The following is a 15,142-nucleotide window of genomic DNA, read 5'->3' on the forward strand; positions in this document are numbered from 1 at the left end:
AATTTCACTCTAAAGCTTTCCCCAAAAACAGTAGTAAAAAATATAAGCTTCCTATTTCATGAACTGGATTCCATAACAACTGGCTGATCTCAGGTAAATAATTCGCCCATGTGTCCCATCTCAAAGTGAGTCTATGAAATGGAGGCGCAGACACTTTCATTTTTGAGTTCTCTATATAGCATAGCAAAGGAATATGCTCAGTTATCAGGGCTATTAAAATCCTCAGAATACAAGTTTTGTTAAAATCTCCACACGTTTTAGAAACTACATTAAGTCTAACACATATGAAAATTCCTTCCTATCCCTATCTTCCAAAAAATCCTTCATACAGAGGTAAAACCAAGTTTAATGAAAACTAATTCCAAAAAAAAATCCATAATTTTTACAACAAAGATTATTGATTTCACACATATTTATAACAATTTCAGTGTCAGATTTATTTGTTCTGTATTGCCATTAGGTCTTCTATTACGGCCACTATAAAAATATAATCAGCATTGGAAATGATATTTACTTCTATTTCCTTCCTGTCCTGTAAAGCCAGAGAATTATTAGATACCTGAGCCCGACTAAATTAGGCTAAAAACATTAAACTTATTTTTCTCTCATTAACAAAACAAACCTATTGACTTTTATTCACAAACTGAATAAAAACAAATGACCAAAAACCATGGAAGTGATAGATATTGTTTTATGTAGCTTACAGTAATTCCCTTAACAATGGCCTGTGAAACTTAGAATAGCAATTGACTACAGGTACTTATAGTAATGCAAATCAGTTTGTTTTATGGGTAGATCTGTTTACTGTGAGTATTATATTCATGCCAACAGGACAAAGAACAACTTAAAGAATATAACCAGCATTTTAGAGAAAGACAACAATTATGTATAAAATACGCTGGGATAAAGATTTAAGACTTGCCATGATGCTGCTTTTTAAACAAGAGAACAATATTTCTTTAACTTTCTGCATGCAAACAGAATGTAACACTGAAAAGAATAAATGAAACACAACTCACGTTTGCACTGTAAGTTCAGTGTCAAATGTTAGAGTAGTCCCAGTGTTAACCAGAAACACATATAACTTCATGATGGCTTGTCTGAATTCTGTGAGCTTATACCTCACCCTCCGAGACGGTGACTAGAAGAAACAAGAAAAGGGATCAGTTTTACAAATGCAACTACAATCATGAAAACTTCCATCAAGACACAGTACAGTATTACTATATAGACAACAAAAATATCAAAATGGGCTTGATGTCTAGGATGGCTAACTGGATAGTTCAGTAAACTCAATGCTTAAAAAAATAAACAGTAATGAGGTTAGTGAGAAGAAAAGTATAACTGTTCTGCCGTAGGAAAAAAGTCTGATTTTTCAAGAAATAAAAGGCCAGTGGCTAGAGTAAAGGTTGCTATATGCATATTTCATACAGTGTTTGACATTAAGAATAAAACAGTTGGTCAAACATCTTATCCCTGACAGTTCCCCCCCCAACTTCTTCCTCAATATAATAAAAAATAGATTAGTATTAAGGTTAAACTTACTAATCGCAAATTAAGAGTAGCCATTACTTGCAAATTAGGGGAAATGAATCCCAATTCCTCCCATCAGCTGCCTGTCCATCTGTGTTTCACCTCTACACTGAGCTAGAAATCCTCCGTAAGAAACTCCCTAATAGTTGCATCACCTTATAAAACAGTAGAAAGTGTACAGGTAAACAACCTTAACGGGCAATATCACCTTGCATAACAGTAGCAAGCATCCAGGTCTAGAAATGAAAACAACTCTGCCATTAACATGTCCAAAGAAAAATCTCATCTAGAAAATAAAGCTTCTTCATCTACATAATGAGGATGACATACACAACCAGGCACAGTGGCTCATGCCTATATACAACCCCAGAAGTTTGGGAGGCCAAGGCAGGAGGATCACTTAAGGCCAGGAGTTCAAGACTAGCCTGGGCAACATAGCAACACCTGGTCTGTACAAAATGTTTAAAAAAATCAGCCACACGTGCATGCTTGTGGTCCTAGCTACTTGGGAGGCTGAGGCAGGAGGATGGCTTGAGCCAAAGAGTTCAAGACTGCAGTGAGCCATGACTGTGCCACTCATTGCACTTGAGCCTGGGAAAGAGAAAGGCCCTGTCTTTAAAAAAAAAAAAAAAAAAAAAAAGAAAAAGAAAAAAACCTTAAAATAATGACATATAAAAGGGACAGATTTCATGATCTAGCATTTTATTTTCAACAAATGGAGGAACACATTCACAAGATTAATGAAACTGGTGATAGATAACTACAAATAAATTCCCAGAAAGTAGTAGGTACCTTTACTTATGCTCTTTCCACATAGGCCTTAGAGGAGTATTAGAGAAGGAAAAAAGCACATAAGGTTTTAAAATTAAGATTTATAGAATCATTATATTAAAGGCATTAAATTTAGAAACTCTGCTATACAGGTAGAAACTGTGACTTACCGTCAGGCACTGTGAAAACGACTACCACTTTTCTTAAAAAGTAGATTAAAACTGGCTTATGTTTGTTTTGCTTGAGATTGGCAACTGAATGGCATTACTGGTTAAACTCAGAGAACTGGAAAAGAAAAATGTCTGGTTATAAAGAGAAACAATTCAGTATGAAACAACATATGGCTATTGTTCCTTTCTACCTTTTAAAATTACCATCTGTAAGAATAATCTCTACTCAGCCCCTTCTATCACATATTCACTATAATATCACTATAATAACCAACCACATGACTTCGACCCACATCACTCCACGGCATCAAACAAAAGTCACCAATAAATTCTTCAAAACCGCCATTTCCACAGTAATTTCTCATTCCTTAAAATATAATGGTAAAGAAGTATCCAGGCAGTGGAATCAGAAAGCTTGGGTTTGGTTTGGGGCTCATCACTTGCAATTATATGATCTTGGACAACTGTTTCAGCTTCCTCTTTTGTAAACAGGAGTAAAGATGGCACCTGCAGCAGACAGCCTCTAAGACAGGAGCAATTATCTATACCACATCTGCCTACTGTATTCATACTCCAGTGAAATCCCCACCCTCACGTGTAGGCATGGCCTGTGATCTGTTTCTAACCAAAAAATATATTGCAAAAGTGATGGGATATCACGTAGGTGATTGTTACCTAAGATTTTAACTCCCATCTTGCCAGCTGACTCTCTTGCCAGCTCTAATGAAGTAGGCTGCCATATGGACAGGTCCACTTCGTAGGGAATTGAAGATGGCCAGCCAGCAAGAAGCTAAGGGTCTCAGTCTGACAACTTTCCAAGGAACTCAATTCTAACAACCACTACAAGCCCATAAGCAGATCTTTTTTTAGTTGAGCCTCAGAGAAGACCTCAGCCCTAGCCAGCATTTTGACTAAAGTCTTAGAGAGACTCAAAAGAACCCAGTGAACCAAAGCCCAGAAGCTATAAAATAATACATTTATGTTGCTTCAAACAACCAAGATTATGGTAATTTCTCACTCAACAATAGATAATTAATATAGCACAACCATATTGCAGGGATATTAGGAGGATGTCAAAGAAAAAATTTGGTATTTGGCAGATAATAAGTTAACTCTCCAAATAGTTTGGGAGGGATCTCAGCCACCTTACCTTTGTAGTGGAGCTCACTTACTCCCGTGGCTGCAGCTACCGCCACTGTTGACTGCTGACTCCCAAATCTCTCCTCAACTATCTAGCCAATCTGTCTCAAATTCAACAAATTCTAACTGATCTCCTATATGCATTTCTTCAATATTATTGTTTCTAAAATTGAGTTCCTTACTTCTCTGCCCCTTAAACCTCCTTGCTTTCATTTTTTATTTCTTTTGTTGATGAAACCTATATTCACCCAATCTCTCACACAGCATCCTAGATTTGTCTTCCTACAAGACATAAAAACATCAGCAAATCTGTCCTGCAAATTCTAACACTTGAATATTTAATGACACGATATTCTATTCTCTATTCTTATCACTACTGCCTTAAATCAAACCCTGTTTTCAACCTGCACCCGATCTCCTCAATCACTAGTCCATCAAACTCCATGCTGCCTTGAAAGAAATCTTCCTACATGCTAAATTGATCCAAGTTTTTCTGCTGCTTTAAAACTCAAGACGATTATGACTTTTAGGGCAGCAGCTATCACTCTGTATTCATTATATCCCGGGAAACTATTCTAAATGCTTTATTAAATAAAATACTTTCATTTGATCTTCACAAAAATCCTTTAAGGTAGGTACTACTGTCATCCTCATTTACAGAAAAGGAAACTAAGAATTAAGGAGTTAAGTAATTTCATATGTTAAGGAGTGAATGGCAGTACAACTCTTGTCATTTCATGCCTTTAACCACTACAATAACACCTAAGAGAGGAAGCAGAATATCCTCTTCCTTTCCATCACTTCTTACTGTCATCCTCTACCTGTCCCCCAGCTTATCACTCTCAAATACCACACTGCTTAAACTCCCTGAACAAATCAAGTTGTTAAAGTCTCTAAGTCTTCATGGGACAGTTCTCCCTGTTTAAGATTCTCTTTGCCCTGCCTGCTACCATCACTCCTTCCACCTGCCCTACCCTCACACACATCTTTCAGACTCAATCACAAAGAATCACTTCATTGGCTGGGCTATATTCTCTGTATATACTTCTATCCTTGCAACATTACGATGTTTCTTTTTACACCTCATCCTTATTAAATAACAAGCTTCCTTAAAGCAAGGATTTGCATTTCTGGAAACTGGCTCTAAGATAACTTCAAAATAAAATAAGAGAACTGAACACTGGCAAAGGAGTATTCTCCATCATTGTAAGTCACATGCTTAACATGTTTCCCAAGATTTCTTCAACTCATTCTCAAAGGAAAATCCCTATATTTTCCTTCACCATTATTTTCATGACAATAGAACGGCTCCAGTTCATCCATCACCACCCACCTTTTCCACCATTGCCATTTATGGGTGATACAGATATTCTATAAATGCAGCCCACCTTGGCCCAAATAAGTCGCTATTTAAAAAGTTCTACCAACAAACATAGACTAAAATATATTTCCTGTTATACTATAATTTAGTACCAAAGCTTTTAATGAATAAAAGAAAGTTGACTAGGAAGCCAATAGATTAAAGGGTTAAGTATGAAGCTGACAGAAGTAACAGAGCTGGGCTCCTGGGTAACAATGAGCAAGGTCCTTTGCCAATTCCTGCCAGGCATTACAGGCGTGAGAAAGAAAAGCATATCTTAAGTTCCTAAAATTTTGAGGAATTCATACCATAGCACCTTTTTTTTTTTCTGAGATGGAGTCTTGCTCTATTCCCAAGCTGGAGTGCAGTGGTGCAATCTCGCCTCACTACAATCTCACTACAACCTGCCTCCTGGGTTCAAGGGATTCTCCTGCCTCGGCCTCCCGAGTAGCTGGGACTACAGGCACGTGCCACCACGCCCAGCTAATTTTTTTATACTTTTAATAGAGACAGGGTTTCACCGTGTTAGCCAGGATGGTCTCAATCTCCTGACCTCGTGATCTGCCTGCCTTGGCCTACCAATGTGCTGGGATTACAGGCGTGAGCCACCGTGCCCAGGCCATACCACAGCACTCTTAAGTTTGTCCTGATTCATATACTTTTCCTTCACATTGTATTTTTTCATACTATGACAAATGCTTCATAATCATCAATATTAATGGTTAAAAAGTGTTCCAACTTGGTAATTCACCATAATTTACTTACTACCTCCCAGGGTTTTTGTTTGTTTAATCTCATAAACACATTGTTTTCTTGTATTTAGATTGATTTCCATAAAATAAATTCCTGGAAGAAAAATTACTAGGTCAAAACATTAGAAAATTTTAGGGCTATTAGAGTATGTTACAAAATTGTTTCTTTTAATAATTTATACTCCTCAGCCATTGTACCCAGTCAACAAGGTCACTATATCTTTGACACTATCATATTTTCAAATACTTACCAATAATATTTTACTATTTTACATTTACATGTCATCTTTGATTATTGGTGAGTCCGAATGTTGTTCATTCCTAGATTGCCTCGTATGTACCAGGCACTACGCTAGACACAGAATGTAGCGGGGAACAAAATAAAGTTCCTGGAATACCATGAACCTCAATTACTAGATTAAATGATAGCCCCATCTTATAGCACTAGCACAGATTGAGCAAGGCAACATGTGTGTGCATGTGTATATATATAGAGAGAGAGATTGATTTAGATATATACACACAATACCCAACACAATGCCTAAGACAAGCACTCAGTAAATGATCTCAAAAAAACAGATTTTGTACATACAAGTGCCAGGCATTGACAATATAAAAATGGGGGGGAGGGGACAGTATTGGCTGGGCCCAGTGGCTCACTCCTGTAATCCTAGCACTTTGGGAGGCTGAGGCGGGTGGATCATCTGAGGTCAGGAGTTCGAGATCAGCCTGGCCAAAATGGTGAAACCACCATCTCTACTAAAAATACAAAAAAATTAGCCAGGCGTGGTGGCACTTGTCTGTAGTGCCAGCTACTCGGGAGGCTAAGACAGGATAATTGCTTGAACCGGGAGGCAAAGGTTACAGTGAGCTGGGATCACACTACTGCACTCCAGCCTAAGTGACAGAGCCACACTCTTTCTAAAAGAAAAAGGAGCAGTATCTACAGCCAAGGAAAGCAGGCATGATTATCATAAATGCGATACTTTCTAAGAAATATGTGAGGAGTAACAGGGAATTATGAAAGGCATTTAACAGATTGACAGAGAATATTGGCCAGAAGGTACAGACCTAGAAAAGTCATGCAGATCTGAGAGATGTTAACAAGAGGAAGCTAGAGATAAGTAGGGAATCAGATGACTGGGTTAAATAAAGATCTGCTGAATGAATGAGTGAATGAATACCAATCCAAAAGCACAGGCTTTATCTTACAGCTTAAGAGGAGCCATTTTGTTTTCTCAGACATTAGGTCGCTAAGGTACAGTGACTGAAGTGGAAGGAATATTCACTCATTCATCCAAATCCAACACACACTTATTGATCTTATGTGCCACGACTGGGTATTCTGTGGGGAAAAAAACAGACATAATCTTTATCCTCATGGAATTCACAGTCTTGAATGAGAGAGCAGCAGTAAACAAGAACAAAGCAAACATGATATAAGTTGTAACAAACGCAGGAAAAAACAAAAGAGTGGGTAGGAAGAAGAACTTACTTTAGATTTACGTGATCAAAGGAGGCCTCTATGTGGGTTACATATAATGGGATTGTTGGCATAAGAAAAAGTCTGAACTAAGGAGATACATCATTTTTGTGAGACTAAACACAACATCTTAATAATCATTGCATTTTTTCTTTTCTCGTTTTCCTTTGAATATTATCTTTTGTTTTGATATATTTCCACAGTTAGAGAAAAATTAAAAGAATAGTACAAAAAACTCCCCTGTCCCCCTTACTCAGATCACCATGAACATTTGTGTTCTATTTGTTTTATCACTTGTGCCAGTGTGCGTACCATACATGCTCTCTCTCCACATACATACACACACAGAGATATATTTTTTCCTGGACTACATGTGAATAATTTACAGACAGAATTTCCCTTTATCCATAAAAACTTCAGAATGTCTTACCTAACAGCAACAATTTTCTCCTACATAACCGAAGTACATTTATCAAATAAAATTTAACATTGATGCATTATTATTATCTAATCTGCAGTCCATATTCCAACCCCTACTCCAATAATATCTTTTGTAGTTTCCCCTCTCAGATCCAGGATTTATTTCTGGATCATCATATTGCTTTTAGCTATAATATCTATTTAATCTCTTTCAATCTGGGACAGTTCAACTTTTTCTTTGCATAATCTACAACCAATACACTGCTTTCAATATCAGAAACTTTAGAAATTAAAGAGTAAAGATGACCTCAGTTCAATTCCCCTCTTCCATGATACTTAAATCAAATTGAGGGAAACGCTGATAAGCTGTAGCAGCTGTGTGCCTTTAAGCAAACACCAACCTCTTCATCTGACAGGCACACAACTCACCCCAAGAAACCACAATCATAAACAATGTTGACCAAAAAAATAAACCTACTTGAGAATGAGTTTGTCTACATACTTCATGAACAATTTAAACTATTTTAAGGATAGTTTTGATTACAGTGGCTCTAGAATCTACGTTAAAATTTGACTCCAGTATACAACAAGCACATTTGATCTGTCATTTAGCTCATTTTTAACAGCTCCTAAGTGATGTTAATGACAATATCATTTCCCCATGTTTTCATCCACTGTTTATAGTCCTAAGACAGGCATCTTTAAAAGCCTCTTCTGAATCTTCACTCTCTACATCCTCATTAACTGTCAGCTACTCAAAAGTCTACCGAAGAATACCACAGGGAAAAACCTAACTATTAACATAAGGCATCTTATCTCCCCATGGGTCTACCAGTACTGGTAACCTGTGAGGAAATGTGAGGTTCATGGCTTTCATGGCCACAAATGCTCTTATTTTCTCTATAAATCCTAAGTATATGGCACATAAAATAAATCATAATCATTGCTAATACTTATTAAGTTATTCATTAATACTACTTATTATGCTAGTTTTACATGCATTACTTCATTTATCATTACATGTAATATATTCATATTATTAGCGTTTCCATTTGCAGATGAGAAAAAGATTCAGATTAAACTTGCCTAAAGGAAGAAACTTAGTAAACCAAAACAAAAGTAAACTTAGCCAGGGGTGTGAATATAGGTCAATAAATTAATTCATTCAATAAAAATATCACGTGAGAATCTAGTAGGTACCAGGCATTTCCTTAACTTTGGGAATAAAATAGAAAATAATAAAATTGCCCGCTCTCATGAATTTTAATATAATAGTGGGCAACATGAAAATTTTATATTTATACGAAAACTCCATGATATCTACTTTCAGGGGCAAAAAAGCTACAAAAAAGCATCTTTTTAAGTAAAGACAAACATGAAATTCCAAAATACATACTCCACTTTGCTGTTTTATACTTTAGAGATAATGATATTGTTGGCATAGCAATAGCTTCCATTGATTGGAAAAAAGATGTAAGAACTATACAAAATACATGATATTCTCACAAATCCTACTGTGAGAAAGGTTAAGAATTATCTGCATCATTCAAATGACAAAACCATGGCTTAAAGAAGTTCATTTGTTTCCTAAAGTCACATAGAAAGAAATTTGTAAAAACTTAAAATCCGTAACTGGATTGGGGGAAAAAAGAACATGAACATACTACTACATAAAATCCCTTATATTAGACTACATGTAGTAAGCATATTCTACGACTTGGTACTTTACTTTAGAAATACCAACACTTTTTTTCCCCATTGGCGATTTTCTCCTGTATATAACCATTTAAAAATATTCCCTTTTCTAAACACAATTAAAAAAAATCTCTTTCAATATTAGGTAAGAAGCGTGACAAGGTAACATTTTCAACGGAAAGGAAAGTCATCATCCAGTAACACCACACACCTACAACCATCTGATCTTTGAAAAACCTGACAAAAGCAATGGGAAAAGGATTCCCAATGGTATTGGCAAACTGGCTGACCATGTACAGAAAGCTGAAACTGGACCCCTTCCTGACACCTTATACAAAAATTAACTCCAGATGGAGTAAAGATTTAAACATAAGACCTAACACCATAAAAACCCTAGAAGAAAACTTAAGTAATACCATTCAGGACATAGGCATAGGCAAGGACTTCATGACTAAAACACCAAAAGCAATGGCAACAAAAGCCAAAATAGACAAATGGGATCTCATTAAACTCCAGAACTTCTGCACAGCAAAAGAAACAATTAGAGTGAACCAGCAACCAACAGAATGGAAAAAATTTTTGCAATCTACCCATCTGATAAAGAGCTAATATCCAGAACCTACAAAGAACTAAAACAAATTTACAAGAAAAAAAAAAGCAATCTCATCAAAATGTGGGCAAAGGATAATAACAGGCACTTTTCAAAAGACATTTATGCAGCCAACAAACACGAAAAAATGCTCATCACTGGTCATTAGAGAAATGCAAATCAAAACCACATTGAGATACCATCTCACGCCAATCAGAATGGCGATCATTAAAAAATCTGGAAACAACAGATGCTGGAGAGGATGTGAAGAAATAGGAATGCTTTTACACAGCTGGTGAGAATGTAAATTCTCACAACGCAACCATTGTGGAAGACAGTGTGGCAATTGATTCCTCAAGGATCTAGAAACAGAAATACCATTTGGCCCAACAATCCCATTACTGTGTATATACCCCAAAGGATTATAAATTGTTCTATTATAAAGACACATGCACACGTATGTTCACTGCGGCACTGTTTACAATAGCAAAGACCTGGAACCAACCCATATGCCCATCAAGGATAGAATGGATAAAGAAAATGTGGCACATACACACCATGGAATACTATGCAGCCATAAAAAAGGATGGGTTCACGTCCTTTGTAGGGACATGGATGATTCTGGAAACCATCATTCTCAGCAAACTGACACAAGAAGAGAAAACCAAATACTGCATGTTCTCACTCATAACTGGGTGTTGAACAATGAGAACACATGGACACAGGGAGGGGAACATCACACACTGGGGTCTGTTGCGGGGTGAGGGGTTAGAGGAGCGATAGCAGGGGGTGGGGAGGTTGGGGAGAGATAACATTAGGAGAAATACCTAAGGTAGGTGAAGGGGGGATGGAGGCAGCAAACCACCAAGGCATGTGTATACTATGTAACAATCCTGCAAGATCTGCACATGTACCCCAGAACTTAAATTAAAAAAAAAAAAGAAAAAAGAAATGGCATGGACCTAGATCCTGACAGAACAAGATTTCCTTGTGTCCATAAATGAAAAGGTGATCTTCACTTACAACGATCTGATCTTCAACAAACCTGACAAAAACAAGCAATGGAGAAAGGATTCCCTATTTAATAAATGGTGCTGGGAATCCTGGCTAGCCATCTGCAGAAAATTGAAAGGGACTCCTTCCTTACACCATATACAAAAATCAACTCAAGATAGATTAAAGATTTAAATGCAAAACCCAAAACTATAAAAACCCTAGAAGAAAACCTAGGCAATGCTATTCAGGACATAGACACAGGCCAAGATTTCATGACAAAAAAAGCCCAAAGCAATTGCAAGAAAAGCAAAAATTGACAAATGGGATCTAATTAAACTAAAGAGCTTCTGCACAGCAAAATAAACTATCATCAGTGAACACTGAGACAACTTACAGAATGGAAGAAAATTTTTTCAATCTATCCGTCTGACAAAAATCTAATATCCAGCATCTCCAAGGAACTTAAACAAATTTGTAAGAAAAAGACACACATGCAGCCAACAAAAATGAAAAAAAGCTCAACATCAAAAATTAGAGAAATGCAAAGCAAAACCATAGTATCATCTCACACCAGTCAGAATAGCTATTATTAAAAAGTCAAAAAACAACAGATGCTGGCAAGGTTGTGGGAAAAAAAAGGAATGCTTTTATACTGTTGGTGGGAGTGTAAATTGGTTCAACCATTGTGGAAGACAGTATGGCATTCCTCAAAGACCTAGAGACAGAAACACCATTTAACCCAGTAATCCAATACTGGGTATATCCAAAGGAATATAAATCATTCTATTATAAAGATACATGCATCCATATGTTCAGTGCAGCAATATACACAATAGCAAAGACACAGAATCATCCTAAATGCCCGTCTATCATTGATGCCATTGGATATGTGCCACCTTTTCTTTTTCCAATGAAAAATCATTGGATAAAGAAAAGGTGGCACATATCCACCATGGAATACACTGCAGTCATAAAAAAGAATGAGATTATGTCCTTTGCAAGGACATAGATGGAGCTAGAAGCCATTATCCTCGGCAAACTAATGGAGGAACAGGAAACCAAATACCGTATGTTCTCACTTATAAGTGGGTGCTGAATGATAACATATGGACACACGGGGGTGGAGTGGGTGAAAGCACCCACTGGGGCCTGTCAGAGGGTGGGGTGTGGGGGGAGAGACAGCATCAGGAAGAACAGCTAATGGATGCTGGGCTTAATACTTAGGTGATGAAATAATTTGTGCAGCAAACCACCATGGCACATGTTTACCTATGTAACAAACCTGCATATCTTGCACATGTACCCTTTAAACTTTTTTAAAAAGAAAAGGTGATCTTGGCATGTAGCAGAGAAATAATTTTCCATACCTGGTTATCCTGGCAGTGTGGAATTCTCTAGAAATGTGCATACTGAACACTTCATAGCTAAAGAAATATATAGAGGAGAACGTACCTACAGTAGCCAAGAACAGAGCTGAGTGTTTAACAGGAACAGCTGCCCCTTTGCACCCGTACACACTTCACTCCCAGAGCACACACTGGGGCCAACTACAAATAGGGAACTCCACTGCTACTGTTGGCAACTGCAGGGCAGTGAGGAGTATAATCTTAGCTCTAGAGTAGAAGACCAATAGGTCACGTGGTCTCCCACCAGGCTTTCAGGAAGAAAAGAAGGGTGATTCAGGATCTGTTCTCTGAGCAGAAAGTAAAATGGTGTTGGCCTCTACTTCTAGACTCATCCCCCTTGGGTAGCCCCCTTGGATCCCGAGAAAGTCTCAAACTGATGCCAACTGGGCACAAAGCATGCCCACCAATCTGGATGGCTCATCCCAGACAAATGGGACCAAGCAGGAGTTTTATCTCTTATTACATAAACAGCTACACATCATAGCCTCAGTTCTGCCTCTTGCAGAGCAAAGCCTAAAATAAAATACTTAACTATCTGGTCCTTGAGAGAGAAAGTGTGTGCCTCTTCCTCTAAAGCTTAAGCAAGAACAGCCACTTCAACGAGAGCTGAACATACTTCAGTTACTACCAGGCATCTACTAGTGAAGGACTGAAGCCCTGGTAAGTGGCACTTCCATCATATGGAAGTGACAGCAACAATACAAAGAAGTCCTGCCAAGAGACAGGCCCAATTTCCCAGTTTTCTTTTTTTTTTTTTTTTAATTTTTAAAATTTTTTTCAAAGAGAGAAAGAGAAAGGGGGAGAGAGAACAAGAGTCTTGCTCTATTGCCCAGGCTGGAATGCAATCTAAAAATCGGTATTAAAAACCTCTTTAATACCAATAATTGTGCTTAACAGAGGAGATAGGAAGGAATAAGGGAAGAAAATAACAAACAAACAGCCAACCAATATTTCATTTAAGTCTGTGAAATGCTATGCAAATGCTGAAGAGTGATTTACTTCCAATTATGTGGTAACTTTCAAAATAGGTATAATATGATACTGAGAAAAATGTGTGTTCTGTGGACCTGGGGTGAAGAATTCTGTAAATATTCACTGAGTTTACTTGTTCCAGGTCTGAGTTCAAACAAATCATAGATGTCCCTGTTAATTTTCTATCTCGTTCATCCGTTGAATATTAACAATGTGGTGTCAAAGTCTCCCGCTATTATTGTGCGGGAGTCCAATTCTCTTTATAAGTCATTAAGAACTTGTCTTATGTATCTGGGTGTTCCTGTATTGGGTGCATATATATTTATGATCACTGACTCCTGTTGTTGCATTGATCCTTTCACCATTATGTAATATCCTTCTTTGTTTCTTTTAGTCTTTGTTACGATTAAAGTCTATTTTGTCAGAGAAGAAAGTTACAACTCCTGTTTTTTCTTTTTTCTTTTTTGCTCTCCGTTGGATTGGTAAGTCTTCCACCAACCCTTTGAGTCTTTGTGTGTCCTTGCTTATGAGATGGATCTGGATACGGCGAACCGATGGGTTTTGACTTTTTATTCAATTTGCCTGTCTTTGATTGGGGCATTTAATCCATTTAAATTTAGGATTAATATTGATATTTGTGAGTTTAATATTGTCATTTAATGCTAGCTGGCTATTTTGCCCATTAGTTCATATAGATTCTTCATTATGGAGATACTCTTTACCTTTTGGTAAGTTTTTGGGATGACTGATAATGGTTGTTCCTATGTATAGTGCTTCTTTCAGAAGCTCTTGTAAAGCAGGCCTGGTGGTGATGAAATCTCTGAGTGCTTGCTTGTTTGCGAAAAATTTTATTTTTCCTTCATTTATGAAGCTTAATTTGGCTGGATATGAGATTCTGGGTTGAAAATTCTTTTCTTTGAGAATATTGAATATTGACCCCCACTCTCTTCTAGTTTGTAGGGTTACAGCGGAGAGATCTGCAGTCAGTCTGATAGGCTTCCCTTTATGGGTAACCTGACCTTTCTCTCTAGCTGCCATTAGAATCTTCTCCTTTATTTCAACCCTGGTGAGTCTAACGATTATGTGTCTTGGGGTTGCTCTACTTGAGGAATATCTTTGTGGTGTTCTCTGTATTACCTGAAGTTGAGTATTTTCCTGCCTTACTAGGTTAGGAAAGTTTTCCTGAATAATGTCCTGAAGAATATTTTCCAGCTTGGATTCATTCTCTTCATGACATACAGGTACATCTATCAAACGTAAATTAGGTCTTTTCACATAGTCCCATATTTCTTGGAGACTTTGCTCATTCCTTTTTACTCTTTCTTCTCTAATCTTGTCTTCTCATTTCATTAAGTTGGTCTTCGACCTCTGAGATCCTTTCTTCTGCTTGATCAATTCGATGGTTAAAACCTGTGCATATCTCGCGGAGTTCTCGTATTGTATTCTTCAGTTCCATTAATTCACTTGTATTCCTCTCTAGATTGTCTTTTCTCGTTAGGATTTCGTCAAACCTTTTTTCAGGGTTTTTAGTTTCTTTACCTTGGGCTAGAACATGTTCTTTTAACTCACAGAAGTTTCTTACTATCCACCTTCTGAAGCCTAAATCTGTTAATGGAACCCACTCGTTCTCCATCAGGCCTTGTTTCCTTGTTGATGAGGAACTGTGATCCCTCAGAGGCATTCTGATTTTGGGTATTCACAGGCTTTTTACACAGGTTTCTTCCCATCATTGTAAATTTATCCACCTGTCGTCTTTGTAATTCCCGACTTTCAAATTAGGTGTCTGAGTGGACGTCCAACTTGTTGATTCCCAGCGCCGGTATCTGAGCAACCCACTGCGCCGTCCCAGTTTTCT

General features: G+C 37.4%; 1 protein-coding gene across 5 annotated transcripts in view; it reads right to left on the bottom strand.

Moving 5' to 3' along the window:
- Positions 1-15,142, bottom strand: part of RB1CC1 (RB1 inducible coiled-coil 1) — a 106,219-nt gene that overhangs the window by 68,861 nt on the left and 22,216 nt on the right. For all 5 annotated transcript variants that reach the window (XR_004274401.1, XM_032296078.1, XM_032296076.1 and 2 more), the window contains exons 2-3: positions 2,475-2,589; positions 1,020-1,141 (exon numbers count right to left, since the gene is read on the bottom strand). Coding sequence is in view for 4 of the 5 variants with exons in the window: in XM_032296078.1 (XP_032151969.1) it covers positions 1,020-1,090 (71 nt within the window). In the remaining variant the exon portion in view is untranslated. The remainder of the gene's footprint in view (positions 1-1,019; positions 1,142-2,474; positions 2,590-15,142) is intronic.

This window comes from Sapajus apella, unplaced genomic scaffold, assembly GCF_009761245.1.
Source record: "Sapajus apella isolate SASKATOON/1434 unplaced genomic scaffold, GSC_monkey_1.0 scaffold35, whole genome shotgun sequence".
NCBI classification, from domain to species: domain Eukaryota; kingdom Metazoa; phylum Chordata; class Mammalia; order Primates; family Cebidae; genus Sapajus; species Sapajus apella.